The 15,541-nt window shown below is 52.3% G+C and overlaps 1 protein-coding gene across 2 annotated transcripts in view; it reads right to left on the bottom strand.

The window, feature by feature from the left end:
* Nucleotides 1-15,541, bottom strand: part of PACSIN2 (protein kinase C and casein kinase substrate in neurons 2) — a 133,861-nt gene that overhangs the window by 34,016 nt on the left and 84,304 nt on the right. For both annotated transcript variants that reach the window (XM_086712107.1, XM_086712108.1), the window contains exon 2: nt 3,651-3,792. In XM_086712107.1, coding sequence (XP_086568233.1) covers nt 3,651-3,710 — 60 coding nt within the window. In that variant the 5' untranslated portion in view covers nt 3,711-3,792. The remainder of the gene's footprint in view (nt 1-3,650; nt 3,793-15,541) is intronic.

Here is a 15,541-nt window from a genome sequence, read left to right as displayed (position 1 = left end):
GGCCTCCAGACTTTGCTCCAACCCAGAAGCCTGCCCCATCTCCCTGCTCCCGACTCAAAGTCCAGCCCTACCCACCCCACACACCTTCCCTGGTGATTCCAGCCAGCAGGCTCTCCTCCTCTGAACGCCACGACGCCCAGAGGCAGACTGCGGCTTGGTCCCACGGCCCTCAGACCCCATGGAGGCCAGCATCCGTTCTCCACCCAGAGCCTTCCCCGCGGGGCCCCTCTTCTCTAAATGGCTCACTCTGTGTTGGGTGGTACACAAAATATCCCCTCCAAATACCCACAAGCACTTCCATTGATATTAGTTCCTGTGGGTGATCTGTCCTCCCGCAGATCAGGACCTGTTCGCTCATCTAGCAAACATGTGAGTGCGGAGTGAGCACCAATCCCGCTCGTCTTCCAAAGCACCCTTCCTGCCCCTCCCCCAGGGGGAGCCCCACTTTCTGCCGCGCTCTCCAGCCAGCCTTCCGGCAGCCCACACAGTGATCTGTGTAGTGTCGGTCTCTTCCCACGGGAGCTTACCTCCAAAGGTCACAGCCAAAGGCTCCTGGAGGGTGGGGTCATATCCCTCCTGTGCAGGCACATGGCCAGCACGCAGAAAAGGTTTCTGGAATGACCCACTCCAGTGAGTACCTTTCAGCAGAAAGGAGCAAGACTGAGCATGAGGACTTCTCCACCTCGAGACCACAAGGCTGTGCTGAGATTTGTACAGGTCTGTCGTCACATCAGCGAGAAAACACCTTTCGTGGGCAAGAGCGACCTTGCTGGCAGCTTGGAGAGATGCACAGCTGGCCGCGTGCACCTACGCCACTCAGAGCCCGATGGGGCGGGTGCACCCTGAGTGATCGCTCCTCCCTTCAGCGAACACCCATCCCGGAGGAGGAGGAGGTGGGCAGCATGTAGTTATACAAGCTGAAAAGTGATTTCAGAGACAGCATCACAAGATGAGCCGACCCTGCCTAGAAAATAAATCGTTGGCCTTAGCATTCCTCGGGCAAAAGATGTTCTTGGCTGTGGACGTTATCGCAGCTAAGAATTTAACAGGGAGCCTGAGAGCTTCAATCAGCAACAGGACCTGTTAAAGCCACTCAATTTAATATATGCTGACACTATATACTGGCAACTTCGACCTTTTTTTTTTTAAAGCAGCAGCTGAAGGCTTCTGCAGTAGCCCTATATGTAGATCCCTGATGTCTCCAGAGCAGTTTCAGCCATCAACTGGGAACTCAAATGATGCCGCCAAACGCACCCTGCGGGAACAGGTGATGTGCTGTGTGCGTGCTGACCCCCAGCGCCCACATCGGAGGGACAGAGCTCCCCGCCGGCACTTGTCCTGAAGCCCCCTTTCCACTTTACACACGCTCATTCCTGGAACCCTCATGACAATACTGGGATATAGGTACCATTTTTACCCCCATCTTACAGATTGGGCAATTGAGGCAAAGAAAAATTAGTAACTTGCCCCAAGCGCCCCCACCCTCCACCCCTATGTAGTTAGTGACGAGCCAGGAGTCGAGCCTAGGCTGCACCTCTGAAGCGGTCCCGGTGCCTCTCCTGGCCAATGGCTCACAAGGCCCAGCCCGCTGTGTGTGCCGACCTCTCTCTGCACCGTCATCCAGCTCAAGGCAGGTGCTGATTAGGACTAGACGGTAATGTCACCAGAGTTACAAAACAAAAAGTTTCCCCACAGTTAAAGGATTCTGTCTAGTTCGGGTTCAGGGTCGAAACTAACGAGGACCTGTGTCCCCACCAGATGCACCCGGTCTCACCGCTCATGGGAGGGCTCCGCACAGCCATCGCTGGCTGGCCGTGAGCTGGCAAGGCCACAGTCTCCCTCCTGGGGGCGAGCGAGACCCGTCTGCCCGTGAACCTGAACCTGCACGGGGGGGGGGGGGGGGGGGGGGGGGGGGCAGTCCTGAATTCCAGCGCTGTCCTGGAGGCACCTCCAGACCGTATTCTGTAACTGCCTGTTCCAACACAGCTTCACATAGTCCACCACGGACGCCCCACAACCCCCACGCCGTGAGGACATTCCTAACAACGCCAGGAAGCCACTGCTGCGGCGGCCGGACTCAACCGTGACTCTGTTGTCACCCTATCACTCTTAGGGCCTTCTGAGGAATGTTTCCTGAGGCAGGTGTACCTCTCTGGCTACTGAAATTTGAGCTCTGGCCTGGACACCCACAAGGAAGGCTGAGGGGTAAGGACTCGGACTGTCCCATTTCCCACTGGAGTCTCACAAGACCTAGCACGTAGTAGCTGCTCATGAAACACAGACTTTTCAGAAGATGAAGTATTCAGCTAAAAGTCAATAATGACCTTTTGGCCAACACATAGGAAAGAAAAGTGTTAACAGAACTCTGAGTTCCTTGCTCACGTTTTTTAACACTGGGCACCTGTGATCACTGTCTCTGCTAGACAATAATATCAGATGGTGTTTGTTCTCAGACAAAACGATACACGTACTCAATCTCCATTTATAAAACTAATTCGTCCGAGTCCCCAGCAAACCCCAGCGCTTCCTCCTTATACCTCACGCCACTCGCGCCTCTGTTGCCTGGAAAGCACCCACATGGGTGCTGACGTCTGTATTCTCACTTCATCCTGCAGCTTCCCCGAAGGCCAGTATCCTCTCTTTATTTTTTTAAGTTTATTTATATGTTTTGAGAGAAAGAGAGAGAGAGAGAGAGAGCGCGCGCGCACAGGTGACTGCGTGCACGCCGGTGGGGGAGGGGCAGAAAGAGAGGGAGAACGAGAATCCCAAGCAGGCTCCACGTTGTCTGACGTGGGGCTCGAACCCACACACTATGAGATCATGACCTGAGCCAAAATCAAGAGCTGGACACTTGACTGACTGAGCCACCCAGGCGCCCCTTACCCCCCCTTTAGAGATGAAGATTCTGAGGCTCTTATCAGTCAAGCCACTTGCCCGAAATCACAGCTAGCGATGGCACAGTCGGGAACAGAACCCGGATCTTTGTAACTGCAAAGCCGGTGCTCTCTCCACTAAGCCCACCACTGCCTGGAAAGTTCCAGGGGTTTTGCCCCAAGAACAAAAATGGACTTTCCTTTAAGCAGCAGGCAGAAAAAAGTAAATGGGCTCAGGAAGAGTGACCTCCAGAGAAAACAAAACTCCCCCCACCCCCTCCACCTCCACAAAATTTCTAATCAGGGAAGGAGTTCCTCATGGGCCCAGACGCACGGGAAGATGCTCTGACAGCTCAAGGCGGTTTGCTCAGCCCCCTGGACAGCCTGCACTGTCCCAGCATGGTGTCACATCACCACCGTCCATCTCTCTACACACGACTCAGAGGCCACGCGGCCTCTCCTCTCGGGCCAAGCCCCGCAACGAGCATACACAGAGCCAAGTCACAACATGGCTAAGCACGAAAGCGAAGATCCGAGAATGGACACGGCGCTAAGACCCTGACAAACGCTGCTTTATCAGTCCTTCCTGGCAAGGTCGGCTCACCACCTGCACCGACAGCCAAGCCACCCCTGCCGCCACCTGGATCTGACCCCGAAGACAGGGCCTATCTGGGGTACGCTCATCTCCTCCCCCGGTTCCGGCCGGGAGAAGCCAGGCCCGTCAGGCCCCATCGGCCTGCTCTCCGCACACGTGAGGAAGCAAAGCGTGGGCATTACCTCCCAGAAGCTATCGCTGGACACTTCCACTCCAACGGAGTCGTCGTAAGCGACAGACATCTCTCCGGACAGTGAGGGAGCAGCGAGCGGCCAATGCTTAGCGCAGAGGTCAACCTCAGATGCTCAAAATCCGTAGACAAACCTGTCAAAGAAAAAGCACGTCATTGTGGTTTTTAAATTTTTAAAAAAAAAAATTTTTTTAACATTTATTTATTTTTGAGACAGAGAGAGAGAGAGAGCATGAACAGGGGAGGGTCAGAGAAAGAGGGAGACACAGAATCTGAAACAGGCTCCAGGCTCTGAGCTGTCAGCACCGAGCCTGACGCAGGGCTCAAACCCACGGACCACGAGATCATGACCTGAGCTGAAGTCGGACGCTTAACCGACTGAGCCACCCAGGCGCCCCTTAAATTCTTAAGGTAAGAAGCAAGTCACGGCCATCACACGACTTCCATATCCATTACTGCCTTAGTACAGAGCAGTCTCAAACGTTCCCTTTAGGTGAGAGAAAATCAATAAACACATATATATGCATGTGTCATATGCCCGTGCACATGTGTATTTCGTATTAACAAGTGAACCTTCTCAACATCTTACTGAAGAGCTCAAAGAGCTTTCTGGAGAACAGTTCGTGTTCTTAGACCAACAGATTGATAACCTTACTAAACAAGCTTCCTCGTCGCTTGGAGAAAGAGAGCACGTGTGCGGAGAACAGCGAAAGCAGGCAGAATTGCTGCATCTCTGGACTCGCCCTGCCCCAGCCTGTCCCACCCACCGGGCAGGACTAGGCCCTGCGGTCAGACACGAGTGGAAGTCATCCGCCTTGGCCACCTGACTCCACCCCCAGGCTCCCCCATGTTTCACTTGTGTTGGGCAGTGTGTCCCCAGCCACTGTGTTGGGCAATGTCACCTCAGCCACTGAGGCCCCAGATCAGACCAGTTTATTCTGATACCATCAGTGTGAAGGTCAGCTAGAGTAAAGACAAACAGGCGGAAGTGACCACTTCTGGGTCATGAGGCGGTGTTCTAAACCCAGGCAAGGGTAAAGGCGTGACTAACCCCCTGCTAGAGGGAGGTGCCACGATGTTCACGAGCACAGACCACAGCAATGCATGACCCGTCCACGGCCACGTGAGACTCACTGGCTTCTTGGTGAAAAGTTGACTCCGCCCTCCTTCCCATCACCCTGTGTCCAGATCACACAGCCAGAGTTCTGGAACTTCCCCTCACGACCAGAGTCAGGAGTCCAAAGCTTCAGCTTCGCTCGGGGAGGGACCAGGTAGGATGGGGTGGATGCAGGGTGACCCACACTGCTACGTCTCCAAGGTACAAGACTTTGTTCTGGACCCTTTTCTATATGCTACCACATTTAATTCTTACAACCCCCGAAGCAACAATCCAGAAGCGTGGTAAGGAACAGGAACACGGGCTCTAGAGTCAGGCTACCTGGGCTCTAATCCCAGACCTGTTACTCACTAGCTGGCCAGTAGTTGGCAAGTTACCCAACCTCTCTGTGCCTCAACAGCCTTATCTGATTATGGGACGTACATCACAGAATTACAGTGAGGGTGAAATGAGGCCAGACACACAGAGGCAAACAGTACATGGTCCATAGTGAGCGCTATGGACACAGTAAATTACAATGTAACATCATTAGATAGTAATAATTACCACTATCATTACTTTCGTCTCCACTTTATAGTTGAGAGAACTGATGCTCAGGGAAGGGAGGTTAAGTAACTTGTCTACAGTCACCCAAGTCACGAATGGCAGAGACAAACATTTGACAAGTTTGCTACGGTAATGTTCTCTCCATCACACCAAGATGTTTTCCAAGAACGATCTGAAGTTTAAATAAATCTGGTGTTCTATAACCTAAGATCTAGTGGCTATTAAAAAAGTTTCATGAGGGGCGCCAGGGTGGCTCAGTCGGTTAAGCATCCGACTTCGGCTCAGGTCATGATCTCCCGGTCCGTGAGTTCGAGCCCCGCGTCGGGCTCTGTGCTGACAGCTCGGAGCCTGGAGCCTGTTTCAGATTCTGTGTCTCCCTCTCTGCCCCTCCCCGTTCATGCTGTCTCTCCCTGTCTCAAAAATAAATAAACATTTAAAAAAAAAAAAAAAAAAAATATATATATATATATATATTAAAAAAAAAAAAAAGGCTTCATGTGATGGATGTCACAGCTTCTGAAGATGAACACAGCACTTGTACAGCCAATAAATTCAAAGAGCGGATGATGGTACTTCAAAGCCAAGTGCTCCAAATTCATGCACGCTATAACCAGGCGGTTGCCCGGGCACCACATGCACACACTTCCTGACAGCGTGCCGGCTGGACCTCGCTCCAACATCACAGGGCAGCGTGTCATTTTAACTCCAGGGTATCAGAAAGGCCGACCGTCTTCTCTGGCTGAGCCCTGGTGCCACGTCCCACAGCACCCCCATCTACGCAATCGTGTGCTCTTGGCCCAGGCCCTCCTGGGAGCACGCCGGCCCATGTTTGCAGTGGCAGAAAGTCTTCTACCCAGGCCAGCCGTCTCTGCTCCAGGCTCCTCAGGAAATATCTGGGCTTTGGGCTCAGGCAAGTCTCAAAGTGGTCCAATCCGGCCGCTGGTTAGGCTGCCTGGCCAGCTCCAGGAACAGCTGCAGGGAGGAGCTGCAGGGATCTGGACGGAGAAGCAACTCGATACCTGAAGAGCTCAGACGGAGGGACTCAGACTCGGCTGGGGTTCAGCCATGGTGTAGATGTAAATGGACGGTCAGTTCTGCCTGAGATTTATTAAGAGCCTATTAAGTGCTGGGAGCCAAGAAGAGGTTGCCACTGGGCTCACACAGCACAAAAAAGACACACTTGACTTCTAGGGGCCAGAACCTGAATCGCCAAGTAACAAAACCAGGTAACACTGGATGGAGCTGCAAGGGCTTCAGAGAGGAGGCATGCTCCGAGCCGACCAGCAGGAACAAGGCGAGTCCAGCTCTCCTCACCCGAGCCCCACACTGGCAACGTGGTGATGCTCCGTCACTCCAGGGTCCTGAGCCCACCCTGGCACTGCACTAGCCCACTGCGACGGTCCCCAGGTGACAGCGGTCCCGGCACCAAGCTGACCCCTGGCCTCAAGGACAGAGCTTTCGACATTTCACGATGAAGTATGATGTCTACTCTGCGATATTTTAAAATATCATTTTTTAGGTTAGAAAGTTCCTTTCCACTGTAATTCTTCTAAGAGCTGTGATCACAAATAGATGTTTACGTTAAGACTGGCTTTATTTTTCCTTAAATGTTTGGCAGAATTTGTCAGTGAAGTCTCCTGGCCCTGAAGTTTTCTTTAAGCACTTTTCGTCATACATTCTAGTTAAAAGGCAGAAGACTATTCGTGTATTTTCTATTTCTTTGTGTGATTTTGTAAAGTTGTGGTTTTATAGGGAATCCAGGCGATTTTTTTTTTCAAATTTATTGGCATAAAATTGTTCATATTATTCCTCCTATGATCATTTAAAGACTGAGGCAACTGTAGTAGCGTCCCTCTTTTCATTGTTGACATTAGGTTTTTGTGCCTTTTCTCTTGATCAGTCTCATCAGAGATTTATCAATTTTCATTTTTATTTTTCAAAGAATCAACTTTTAGCTTGCTTTCTTTCAGTGTCTACTGAATATCTGTCTTCATTTTCCTCGATCTCTTCCCTTTGTTAATTTCCTTCCTTCTACATCTGTGGCTTCAGGTTGTTCTTTTTCGGACTCTGGATGTGGAAGTGCAGCTTATAAGTAAGTTTTCTTTCCTCTCTTCTCACATACGCATTTAACACTATATATTTCTCTCCCAAGTATAATTTTAGCTATTCCACAATCTCATTTATTTTTTGTAATAGTCCCATGAGGCAGGTATCTTCATTCCCTTTTCGCAGATGAGAAACTGAAGGTCAAGTAAATTGTTTAAGGTGATAAATGGTGGAAAATGGGGAGATTATGACTCAAGGCGAGGTTCTGCGGTTCTAAAATGCCAAGTTCTTCCTTTTACAGTATGTTACATATAATTAGCTGTTTGTGGGTATTATACTATAAAAATACCAAGAAAGTAGGAATGCTTTCCTCCATGGGGTATAGGAAAAGCTAGAAAGGGACTGGCAGGCGGCTGGGCTCTGCTCCTGTGTGCTAGAGAAGGGCTTCCTATCTGTAAGCGGAGAAGGTGGTCAAGATGGCTCAAGGGAGACCAGGGAAATCTCATTTCCCGGGAAATCCGTAACTGGTGATTTTACGAAACAGATTTTGCAAAAACAGAATCAGCTCCCAGCCTTCAGGGCTCACATAAGAAATGTTCTCCTGACCAACAGAGAGATTCGTGTTTTTACCACCAGAATGTGACCGGCGCCACGACTCATCAAGGCACAACGATCAGCCACTCTTCCTGGCCCAAATGACCTCCTGAGTCACACCAGCCATACCCGGGCCCAGAGATGGTCTGGAAGGGACTGGAAGAAAGGCGCCCAGAAAGCAGCACGTGGCCCAGTGACGCCATGGTCATGTGTCAATTTAAAATTGGAAAGAGGGGAAGACCTGCCATTATCACCTATTCTTGGTGAGCCTCATTCATTCATTCGTTCATTCATTCAACAAAGATCTAAGTTTCAAGAACTGAGCTTATTGGGGCGCCTGGGTGACTCAGTCGGTTGGGCGGCCGACTTCGGCTCAGGTCATGATCTCGCGGTCCCTGAGTTCGAGCCCCGTGTCAGGCTCTGTGCTGACAGCTCAGAGCCTGGAGCCTGTTTCAGATTCTGTGTCTCCCTCTCGCTGACCCTCCCCTGTTCATGCTCTGTCTCTCTCTGTCTCAAAAATAAATAAAACGTTAAAAAAAAAAAGAACTGAGCTTATTAGTGCCGGGAATGCAAACGGCCCATGAGCTAGACCTTGGTTTCTTTTAAATGAAACTGAAAACAACTAAACTGGACTAGAACAATGGGAAAATTAGGGAAGATCCAAACGTCAAATCTGTCGAATGCAAACAGAAGAAATATTCTTTGCCTTTACAGAGCTGTAAATAAAGTGAAATTGGTAATGAATGCTTGATGGCAATCAAAATAAAGTGTCATAATGTCTGTTCTACAAATTTACATGAGACAAGAAAAAGCGATAATACCCGATGTTAAGGGGTCTCAGTGTACCCATCAGCTTGGGTATCCTTTTTTATTTTTATTTTTTTAACTGTATTTGCAGCTTCGGAAAACAGAAAGAACCCACGTTTCCGCAGAGAACTCAGAGAAGAGTCCGGCAGAGAAAGGAAAGGCAGGAAGAAGGATTAGCCACAGCTCCAGCGCTCACAGACAGCACAGGGCCTGCTCTTCCCAGTGTGTTTCCCAGCATCACTTCGTTGTGGGGGTGGACACGTGTACGAGCGCCTAGAGCCGCAGACAAGCAACTCTAAGGTAAGACGAGAGGCCCCAGGACACAGCCCGTGCTCTAAGGAAAATGAGATTCCTGAACAAAACCCCCTAATGTCCAGCCCGACACCAGTGCTCCCAGTGTGGACGCTCACTTGAGCATGCGCCCTCCTGAGTAGGAACCAGTTGCAGACCAGGCCACGCCCAGGGAAACCAAGGCCACCGACGAAGGAACCAGAAGAACTGGCTAATGCTACCACACAGGTGTTCAATAACTATCTAAGGACTGAATGATACCCCCAAAGTAGGCTCTCTCGGCCGAGGTTGGCCACGCTTGTGTCAAATCAAAAGGCAAGGACTCAACCCGGCCCCTGTGACTCCATGCGGCCCGACCGCAGCAGGACACCGGTCGTCCAGCCAGAGTCGTCCCCAGCTCTGGAGACCCTGTGTGGATGGGAGGCCGCTCCCTCAGAAAGGGCGCCTGAGTCTCAGGGCTGTCACGATAGCCTAATGAAGGCTATCAAGGCTAGTCTAAAACTGACCCCCCAAAGCATCCCCAGTGGTTCTCGGCCTGTCAGGGGATATCGCTCAGATTTTTTGTTCACACGCAAACGTCCCTAGCCGTAAAAATGAATCTGGTTTTAGCACACCCGGGCTGAAGAAACATGTAAGTCGGGGCAACTGAGGCCTCTGAGGACAACGAGAGAACCGCAAGCCTGTTCCTCCAAAAGGAGATGGGTCAGGCGGATTTCCTGGTTCTGCCTCCTTCCTTCTTTCAGGGTCCTGAGCCAACCTAAGCCACGACTAAGCTTGAGGATGTGCTACAGAACACATTGACCTCTGAGGCCAAAGGGTACCGAATGCCTCCCGAAGTATGTTTACTGATGCCAAAAGCATATAGTGTGTATTTATTTATTAATTGGGTGCTTCTCAAGGGGAAGGGGAAGGTCCCGGGGAGGCAGCGAGTATCTCAGCTCCGACCCTGTGGACTCAAGTCGTCGTCCCCTGTGAGAGCCCCACCTGTCCTCTAAGGCGGGGACACCACTGGCGCCCTGACCTCCCGAGGTATGAGGAGGCTCAGGGGAGGTAACAGATGCAGGAGAACTCTGGAAAAGCGCGAGGTGACAGACAAATGAGTCAGTGCCGCTCTTTCTGAGGATGGGACGGAAGCGAGCGTGTCTTCAGTATATGCCACCCTGTCCAGCACCCAGCAGGGGACTGATCACTTCTTCCTGAAGCAACTGAACCGTGATACTCCGGCGTAAGCTCTGAACAAACGCTACATGCCCTCCCGGCCAGGTCTACCCCCTGGGGTACGCTATGTGCCGAAGTCACCACAACAGGCTTTCACGGTCCAGCCCAGCGACAGGAAAATGCCAACAGCATGCCAGACAACGGATTCCGAAATGAACCTCTGGGACGAGGTAGTGTGTGCTCAGTTATTCTTGACTCCTTCCCATCACAATGGGAAAGACAAAGAGAAGACAATATGTTCCCCGTGTATTTCTTCGAACCGTCTTTCTTTCCCCCAAATCACAACAAAGCAGCTGGTTCAAAAGAGGCACACACACGTCTCCCTCCCTCCCCACAAGGGCCCACGGAGCAGGCACGAAGACACGCGTAACACCCGTAACCCCGCAACGTCACAGCAGCAGGCTAGAGGACATGCTAGAAACTAGCAGACAGGTCTGGGCCAGAAGAAAACCAGCCCAAACGCCAGGGTGGGAATGAGCCTTCCCAGGGTAGGAGTGCCAAGCCCAGGGCCGAGAAATGCCAAGGGAGGGGGGGCCCTGAGGGGCAATCACAGGAATTTTTAAAACTGCATTTGTGACCAGCAAGCCTAGACTCCCTTCAGGGAGGCCTGCCTGGGAACCCAGAACAGGTTCCTACACATCCTGTTCTTTTTTCATAAACATGAACTGATAACCAAGGGAAGGACCAATGGCGGAAGAGCCACGAAATAAACAATAATGGAATAAAAACCCAAACCATGAAAAGACCAAGATCAACAGGACAACTTTCATTTGGAGCTGATCTCTAGGGAAAACACAGATACTTCAGGGAACGAGACAGAAACTCTAAGGAACTCTGATAAGACTTCTCCAAGAAAGTCAAGGCTTGCTGTAAACAGGAACAGGCTGCTATGAAAAAGGAGCAATCAAGAAATAAGATTTGTTTTCTTGATTTTTAGGAACCTTATTACCAAAATTAACATTTTGATGGATAGTCTGTATAACAGAATGACGAGACTATGGCTGAAGCTAGTGACTTCGTGGATGATAAGACCACAGGCATTTCCTGTTACATAAAACAGGAGGAGAGAGAGACGTAAGCAGGAGGCTGGTTAAGGGACAGGAGGTCCTACAGGCTGGGAGGGGCCAGGAGTCCCAGCACGTTGCTCACTTACCCCTCACGTCTAGCACCCCCAGTGTTGCACGTCAAAGGTGCTCAGCAAAGACCTGAGTACGAGAGGAACAGGTTTACAGCCTTCCCCTCCTCTCTTTCCAAGGCCCCTGGGAGGAAGGTGGCTCTGTGGCAGTGACCTGTGGGTCGTCAGTGCAGTCCGAGGCAGGATCCCCTTGGAGACCCTAAGATTCCAGCTGCTCAAGAGGCAGGGACAGTGTGCTTCTGTCTGAGACCTTGTCTGTCCCGCAAAGGTATATCAGCAGCGAGCTCATGACTCAAAAGCAAGGAAGTCCTTGTAAAAGGTTTTACAGTGTAAAAATGTACAAGGGTAAAGTGTAAAGGTGTACAGATCATCACCCCCTCTCCTCCCCACCCTCCTGAAATGCATATCCGTGGCCCTCCTCACATGTCCTGGGCACACAGTAGGCCCTCGATAGGCCCTCAATAGATATTAGCTGAGTGCACATGCTAAGAAGCACTTGACGAAGATCTGGGAATCCGGAACCCAGGAACGACTGAGGCAGGGGTAATGCTTCCAGATCTCTGGCTTCCAGAGACTTCTGCCACTGACATATGTAAACTCTGGTGAGTCAGAGCCACTCCTAAGACAGTAGGCGGTCTCAGAGGTTAATGGAGGTGGCCGAGGGTGTCCTTGGCCCAGGCTGGGAACTGGCATAACCTTCTTCTCCTCTGGGCCTGATAACAGGTATCAGGTAAACAAAAAATACAAATTACAGAAGTACATCTAGCTCGCTCAAAATGCTTTAATCTGCTCTAAAAAGGAAAAAGAGAACGGGTCATTAGGCCCAAAAGCTATTACTATAAAGCAAGCACAGTCAGAGTGAAGGTACCATGTTTCATCTCCCCTGAGAGTCGGCCTGGCGGGGACGGGCAAGAAAGCCCCCTGCAGTCCTCTGCAGGACCCGGAAGGAAGGTGTCGTCGCTGCTGCCTCCCACCCCACACTGGCCTGCCCCGTGCTGCCCTGCAGGCCTCTCAGCAACAGCACACGCCAGACCTAGGTCGGTTTCTTCGTTATCCACGGTGGGAAATTCTTCACTCACTGCAAAGTGACCACAATTTCTCCTAAGCCATTATCTGGCCCAGAGTGAGGGGAGATTCATTCCCTGAGGGGCAGATTCACTTGTTCAGGCCACGAGCTGATGTGTGCATATGTACCGTGTGTCAGGCACAGCAGCTAGGTCCCCAGGATGCAGCGGTGAATGAGACGGACACAGTCCCAGCCCCTGGAGCCGACACCCTAACAGGACATACTGGCACGCAGTGAAGTACAAACGGCCGTACTGTGAGGGCACGCGGGCACGCAACGGACAGGAGAGAGGCTTTTCCAGAAGAGCGAGGGCAGCAGCAAAGGCCCCACGAGTGCTGGGCCTATTCCAGCACCCAGCACGGTGGGAGCCCACGTGCGTGCCCGAGGCAGCACTGAGGTCGGCAGGGATGGCCTGGCACCACTGGTGAGCTGCATGGAACGCAGATCCCTCTGTCTGAGCGACTGGTTCAGACTTCGAGCCTCAAGTGCCTCTAAGACGCGCTCTCGGAGAGCAAGCGATGTGAATGCCCGGCCATCTCAGATCTGTCCTCGTGTGTTGTCACATGCCTCTCAACGCGTGGTGTATTTCACAAAAGAGGAACATCTGGCCTTTTACCCAACTATCTCCTCTAAAGCTTTATCCTACAGATAAATTCACCCAAGAGACAAACGCAGGTATTCACTATGGTGTTATTTTTAATAGCAACAGAAAGAAAGAAAGAAAAAAACAAACCCTGAAAACCTCTGACTGTCCGTCAAGAATCAAAGATGCCAGTACAGGGGTGCCTGGGTGGCTCAGTCGGTTGAGCGTCCCACTTTGGCTCAGGTCATGATCTCGGGGTTCATGAGTTCGAGCCCCACATCAGGCTCACTGCTGTCAGCACAGAGCCCCCTTTGGCCTCTCTGTCTCCCTCTCTCTCTCTGCCCCTCCCCAGCTCATATTCTCTCTCTCTCTCTCTCTCTCTCTCTCTCTCTCACACACACACACACACACACACACAACACACACACACACACAAATGAGTAAACATTAAAACAAAAAAAAAGATGCCAGCAGAACGGAGGAGAAGGAGGGAGGGGACAGAGTGTACAGACATGAAAGACACCCCCCACACCAATCGGAACAGTGGGCGTCGCGTGGCAGACAGTCCGAGCCCACTGGTATTACAAGACAATCAGGCGCCCACCAAAGTGCACCCACGCACACAGAGTCCCAGTGAGCTCTCTGACTTCTCTAGGGAGTGCCTTGGGGCCGGGAAGGGACTTTGCGGTTTTCCCCCCAACCTTCTAAGCGATTTGAAAATTCTGACTATGGGCAGGTAACACCCTTAGAATAGAAAAACTAGTTAATAAAAACACGCCCTTTTGTTTCATTAACAGCCTGTGTCGGAACGAAGGCCAGTCCCCTCTCTGTACCGCACGGCTGCCCCGCACCTTCGAGAGAAAGGAGGTCCACGTGCACCCCGAGGACTGACCGCCCCTCCTCACCCACCCCAGCCCCGCCCACCGGGTGTCCAAGTCCACCGCCACCTCTCCCTGCAACGACGGAGGGCATCTCCTGAAGGGTATCCCGGGGAGCCCTGTTCCTCCGGCCTGTTCTCAACACAGTGTGACCCTCTCCCAGCTCAAGTCACACCCCATCGCCGCCCTCACGCAGGGTAAAGGCCCAAAGCACCCATGCAGAGTGCAGCCCGCCCTGCTCACTGCCCACCGCGTCACCTCCCCGAGCCCTGCACCACCCCGCACACCCACTCCCTGCGACCAGCTTCCCCCGGGGAGCCCACAGCGGGAGGCTGGCGTCCTCGGGCCCCCGGGCAGGTCTTCTCTGACCCGTGCGGTCCCCCCACAGCCTCTCACACTCCCAGACCCCGTCTCCACCTTATCCTTCTCCCCCAAGCGCTCATTTCCTTCCGAGGAGATGTATCATTTACTCGATCCTTCTGCTCGCTGTCTACTCTCCGTCTCCCCCTCTGGAATGTGAGCTGCCGCAGGGCAGGGATTTTTGTTTTGTTCACTGCGGTAAATGCCAGCACCCGGGGTCCCACACACCGCAGTCGCTCCCTAAAGGCTTGCTGGACGAATTCAGGATGAGAAAGGCTGAACTAAACAGTCTCAGTAATTTTGACTTCCACAGATTGAAGATCCACAGGTGGAAAATACTCGGAGCTTGACTGTGAAGATGTTTTAACTCTAGTGGTTAGAATTCTTTTATTACCAATACTGCATACGTTAAACCAGTCCCCCTCCCCACCCAGGCCACACAGGAGGCCCTTCTGCCACTCAGCCCCCTGGGCCAGACCACCCCTGGGGCCCACAGGTTCCCGGTCCTCTCGGCCTCCGGCCTCGGCTCGGGCCATTCCGTGTGTCCAGGCAGCCCCCTGTGAGAAAGGACAGGCTCGCTAGCCACCTCCCATGAGGCGGGCGCTCGGGGAGCAAGGCCTGAGCTAATACCCTGCTTTGCACCATTAACAAAGCAGAAACTTTTTTTTTTTTAATAGCTTAAATATCTGGCACAGCCTATTCTGTTTCCGGTGATTTCATCTGGAAAAGTGAACAGTCCTCAAAGGAAGAGATAGAGATCAGCAAATAAAGTGACTTGTATCTCCGGAACACCGTGTAGAGGGTTCACTTCAACAACGGAAGGCCGCCTGTGCGCGGCAGGATGCTTGGTTTTAAAGGCTGCCCCCGCGGGGGAAGGACCCGGGGGCCGGTGGCACGGCAAGCCACAGGCCCGGGCAGGGAGGGCAGGGTCCTCCACGAGCACCCGCCAGGGTGGGCCGTGTGGGCTGAACACACTGAAAGGGGCTGCGGGATTAAGACCCGGCATCTGTGCGCAGCCAGCTTGGGGGGCCGTGCAAGCTGTCCCCGGAACTAGCAGAGGGTCCCAGCACTTCGGCGGAGGACTAACCGGGGTGCTGGGGACAGGAAGGGGGGGGTCTCCGGAACTCTGTGAGGACACACAGCTGCCTCGCCCCGAGCAGACGCGGCCCAGCCTCCCGAACGCCCCAGTTCGGAAGACAGAAAAAGCAGGGGAAGGGCTCATCTTGTCCTGTTTTAGGCGAC

This window comes from Puma concolor, chromosome B4 (genome assembly GCF_028749965.1).
Source record: "Puma concolor isolate L17-30 chromosome B4, mPumCon1.1.hap2, whole genome shotgun sequence".
Lineage (NCBI taxonomy): Eukaryota > Metazoa > Chordata > Mammalia > Carnivora > Felidae > Puma > Puma concolor.
This window is presented reverse-complemented; position numbering and strand designations above follow the sequence as displayed.